The following is a 5,224-nucleotide window of genomic DNA, read 5'->3' on the forward strand; positions in this document are numbered from 1 at the left end:
GTTCATACGTCACCACCCCAACCATTTTCCGACCACGCGTCGGCATTGATCAATCCATCAGCTAATGAACGATCGTTCGAATGGAGAAATGTCGGTCACGCGTGCTATTCAATTCATGCAAGTGCATTGCTTAATCAAGCAACAGCACACGCGGCAATAATGTAAATCAAACTCAACCTCTCGTCATGAGGAGTAAGCAAGCCAGTGCAAAGTCCCCCACCGACTTCGGCAGCTTGAAGCCAAATAAACTAACCAGTTCCATGCAAATGGCAGCAAAGTCGCTCTAATAATAACCATGAGCAAATAATGGCAGGTTAACTACTCTCCCTCATGAAAAGGCCACTGAAACGTGACACACGCACTGGAGCGATTATCAATCAATTAGCTGGGCCGTCAGCGTCGCGGCGACTTGGGGCGCCAACGGTAACGCGCCACCTACGTACACACAGCGCCCCGCCGACCCTACCGATGAAGCCGTCGCTAGCACGAGACGGTACCACCACACCACCACCACCACCACCAAAATGCCTCGCTAGTGCAGCTACACTACTGCCTTGCTCTGTTGGGCGATCTCGTTTAGTAGTAGTAGATATATTCATTGAGAAAGATTCTTGGCCACTCACACGCAATCCCAAGCTAGCTACGATCATCAACGGTTCCACTGCATTCTCGGCTCAAAAAATTGGGAAACGGCACCGCATTTTCTGATGGAGATGTAGTGCCTGCTTGCTTGTCGATCTACGGCATATTCCGTGGCCATGTTAGCCGGGGCAGGGGCCTCAGTCGTGACAAAATCAGAGGGATGCATGCATAAAATAATGTACCACTGCCATCATTGCTCATAAGTTTTCTTGGTTCACACCTGGCCGCGGGTGTTGGATCAAAAAACAAAAGTAGACGATGTTGGATCAAACATTGGTTTCCGAGTTTTTTAGGCTGTTTGGTTTTAGGCCTAGAAGTGCTACATTTTACCATAAAATATTATTAAATTTGTCTAAGATTAGTTCTTCAAATTGAGAGCCACAAATTGGCAAGTCTAAAAGAATCTTGTCACACTTTTTGACTGTATGTGATGTGGGACTCTAGTTTGGCTTGCCTAAGATGTGGCTTGAACAGACACACACTTAAGTTGCTCAAACTTACCTAACCTTAGATGTGGCAAAAGTTAGACCCACTAAATATGGATTATATATGATACAATTATATCATTGAGTAGGGAGCGGGGCGGATCGGGTGCCCCTTTTGCATCCCTAATAACCACATCATGGTGATCGCCAATGGGCTTACTGTGTCAACATAGCGTTCTTCCTCCTGCGTACCCCCCTCCTTCTACCTCATCTCTTTCTTAACATGCATCCTTGATATATTTGACCCCTCCTCCTTCACACGGCGACAGTCCACTTCCCGCTCTTCCCTGAGCCACTGCCCACCCCTTCCCACCCCCTCAAAACAGGATTTCATCCCTGCTTGTTTCGAGGGGGTGGGGAGGGTGATACACTTTTGGTGAGGATACGCTTTGACTTTGTGTTCTGTAGCTTAATTGCTTCGTTTATCTTTGTGTAGTTTGTGCTACTGACGTTCTAAGTCATTTTGCCGTAGTGTGTGCTATTGGCGGTCTGTGCACCCACGTGTAATGGACAATAGTTTTTTTTCTCTTTTAAAAATTTCTTTTATCCTTTTCCCTTTTATTTTCTCTGACACTGTCGGCGACAATAAAAGGATCGAGTTTCTCCCTAACACTCACAGTGGGGGAGCTTGAAGCCCATTGTTGGGCGGGCTTATCGGGTAAAAGAGGAGGAAATAGCCCGTTGGGCGGTGTTCCAGGGTCCATGAGTAAATGTATAGTGTATAAATTCTCAAATGGTGGTGGGCCATGGCCTGGCCTGGCCCGGCATAGCTTCGCCACAGAAGACTCGATGTGAGAACGTTCGTTCCCAATACTATTTTACGTGTTCGATACAATTTAGTATCGTCCACACAATCATCTAGGTACTATCTGCAGGCCGTGCGCTCTAGCTCATCGCGGTGCATTGCACTTCTTTCCAAATACAATTCATCCTTTCTAGATACAATTCCATCTCCCAAACTCCAGTCCCTACTGGATGCTCTTATACTTTGCTGAGAGTGGTATATAAGTGGTATCGTGTACTCTTCCTCTACACACTTTCGACATTCGCGGACACCTTCAGTCGCTTTGTCGTAGTGTGCGCATCTGTATCATGTAATGGGCAGGCCCATTCCGACCTTTTCACTTCCTTTTGGTAGTTTTAGTTATACATTAATTTCCTTTTCTTCTCTCTATCATTGCCATCGACGATAAATTATCGCTTTTCTTCCTAAGACTAAATATGGAGTGTTCATTACCAACCTTATTGTTGAGATTGGAGTTTATGCGTACCGTGTACGCAGACATCTAGGAAGCATCTGTGGGCGGTGTGTGCTAGCTCATGGCGACGCATCACTCCTTTCCAGATACTGTTCTCCCTAACGGGCTATGGTCCTCGGTAGACACCATCGAGAGTGGTGTGTATGCGGTATCGTGTATTCCTCTGCGGGCGTGTGACATTTGCGTGAATTACACCAATGTTTTTTGTGCTAAAGAGAAACACCCACATATATATTGACGGTTCGGGTCATTTTGTTGCAGTGTGCACTACTGACGTTCCGTGCACCCCTACCGTGTAATGGGCATGTCCATTCAGAACTTTTTGATTTATACTTTTATTTCCTTTTCTTCACTCCACCGCCCTTGACAACAAGAAATGATAGCTTTCCCCCCCAAGACTCGACATGCAACGTTCATTACCAACACCGCTCTACGTTTTCAATACACCTCCAGCTAATACATTGTTGAGACTGGAGTTCATGCATATCCTGTACGCACACTTCTAGGGAGCATCTCCGGGGCGGTGCGCGCTAGCTCGTCGCGGCACACCGCTCCTTTTCAAATACAGTTCTAGCTCATGGACTCCGATCCTCAGTAGACGCTATCCAGAGTGCCTTGTAGGTGGTATCGTGTATTCTTCTACGGGCGTGTGACATCCGCATGAATTACATTGATGTTTTTTGTGCTAAAGAGAAACACACACGCATCTTCTATATTTAAATAGCTAGCCCCACTAACATATTTCTCTCAACATGCAAGCATGCCACATCATTAAGCAACATGCATGGCAAAAGGCCCACCACAACATGCATTCATGCACATGAAAATGTCCATCTCAACATGCAAACATATATTAGATATTTTACAATACATTAATCAAACACAATAAAGCATATGGATTTGCAATTTTAGTTTTTGTAGTATCACTATTCACGTTCTATAGAAATCACGTATCATTGAAATGTATTGCAAATAATCCCGCAACAACGTGCGGGTTATCATCTAGTATATTTAGGGTCCAAGTCATTTTGTTGTAGCGTGCGCTATTGATGGTCAGCGCACCCCTACCGTGTAATGGGCAGGCATATTTGGACCTTTTCACTTCCTTTTTATTTCCTTTTATTCTCTCTATCCCCGCCGACAACAATAAATGATCGCTTTTCACCCGAACACTTGATATAGAACGCTCATTTCCAATACCGCTTTATGTTCTCGACACACCGCCAACTCACACATTGTCGAGATTGAAGTTCATGTGTACAGTGTATGGACACGTCTAGGAAGCATCCGCGGGCGGCGCGCTAGCTCGTCGCGACGCAGCACTCCTTTCCAAATTCAGTTCTAGCTCACGGATTCCGCTCCTCGGTAGCCGATGTCGAGAGTGGCATGTAGGCGGTATCGTGTACTCCTCTATGGGCGTGCGGCATCCGCGTGAATTACAACCGCCGATGTTTTTTGCGAAAGAGAAACACACACATATTGTCCTCACTCACACGCAAAGGGACACTAGCCCAAGCCCCATCAACCTGCACCGATAAGAAAATACCATAAACACCCTCGCTACTGCCCGAGAACTACAACAATACCAGACCTCACTCCCCAGACCGCTCGAGGGGCAGGACCGTCCGCCCTTACCCAAATGTTTATACTAATACCCCCTCGCCTCACCTCTCTGCCGCTCAGGTCACCTGCCCCGCACCTGCCTGCTTAGACTTGTTTAACACCCAGTTCCGCACCACCGCTTCCTCCTCCCTTCTCCGGGTGACATCGCCGCAGACCGGACCGGCGGCAAAGCGCGGCCTTCCGTGCTCCTCAGGATGCTCGAGGAAAATGCGGGTGCCCACATCGGCGGCGAGCAGCGTGACAAGGTTCGAGTCATTTTGTTGTAGTGTGCGCTATTTACGGTCTGCACACACCTACCACGCAAGGGGCAGTCCCATTCAAATCTTTTCACTTCCTTTTTATAGTTTCAGTTATACTTTTCTTCTCCCCATCCTCGCCGGTGACAAGAAATGGTCGATTTTCTCTCTGAAACTTGGTATAGAAAGTTCATTACCAATACCAATTTATGTTGTAGATACACCTCTAGCTCATACATTGTCGAGATTGGAGTTCATGCATATCGTGTACGCACGCCCCTAGGAAGCATCTGTGGGCGGCACGTGGTATCTCGTCACGACGCATCGCTTCTTTCCAAAAACAGTTCTAGCTCACAGACTCTAGTCCTCACTAGATGCGATCAAGAGCGGCGTGTAGGTGGTATCGGTGGCGACTCTAGAATGTAAACGGAGGACACGCTTGAACAAGTGAGGAGGTGCTTGGATGGGCCTAGAAGTAGCCGATTTGCTGGGCTGGGCCGTTATCATCACTAGTAGTAAAAACAAAACCCATCTGGTTGAAGGGCAGGCTCAAGCCTGTTAAAGCCTGTACAGTAGATTCGCCTCTACTCCTCGGCGGGTGTGCGGCATCCGCGTGAATTACAACCACCAATGTTTTTTTTTGCACGACGCATATATAAGCGGGTTAACGGGTCACACCGAAGAGCACCCGTGCTGTCCTCACTCACACGCAAAGGGACGGTAGCCCAAGCCCACCAACCCGCACCCGATAAGGAAATACCGAAAACACCCTCGCTGTTGCCCGTGAACTACAGCAGAACCAGACCTCACTTCCCCCTTCCACTGGAGGGACAAGACTGTCCACCCCAGCCCAAATATTTTTATTAATAGCACCTCGCGTCGCCCTTGTGCTGCTCAGCTCACCTCCCCGCGCCTGCCTGCTTGGACTTGTTTAACACCCACCACCGCCCCCTCCTCCCTCCTCCGGGTGACGTCGCCG

General features: G+C 47.9%; 1 protein-coding gene across 1 annotated transcript in view; it reads left to right on the forward strand.

The window, feature by feature from the left end:
• Nucleotides 1-4,102: 4,102 nt before the first annotated feature.
• The window catches only part of LOC119292243 (mitogen-activated protein kinase 7-like), a 6,065-nt gene continuing 4,943 nt past the window's right edge, over nucleotides 4,103-5,224 (forward strand). The window contains exon 1 of the mRNA XM_037571088.1: nucleotides 4,103-4,254. Within this exon, the coding sequence (XP_037426985.1) occupies nucleotides 4,204-4,254 (51 nt within the window). The 5' untranslated portion in view covers nucleotides 4,103-4,203. The remainder of the gene's footprint in view (nucleotides 4,255-5,224) is intronic.

Source organism: Triticum dicoccoides, chromosome 1A, assembly GCF_002162155.2.
Source record: "Triticum dicoccoides isolate Atlit2015 ecotype Zavitan chromosome 1A, WEW_v2.0, whole genome shotgun sequence".
In the NCBI taxonomy this organism is placed as follows: domain Eukaryota; kingdom Viridiplantae; phylum Streptophyta; class Magnoliopsida; order Poales; family Poaceae; genus Triticum; species Triticum dicoccoides.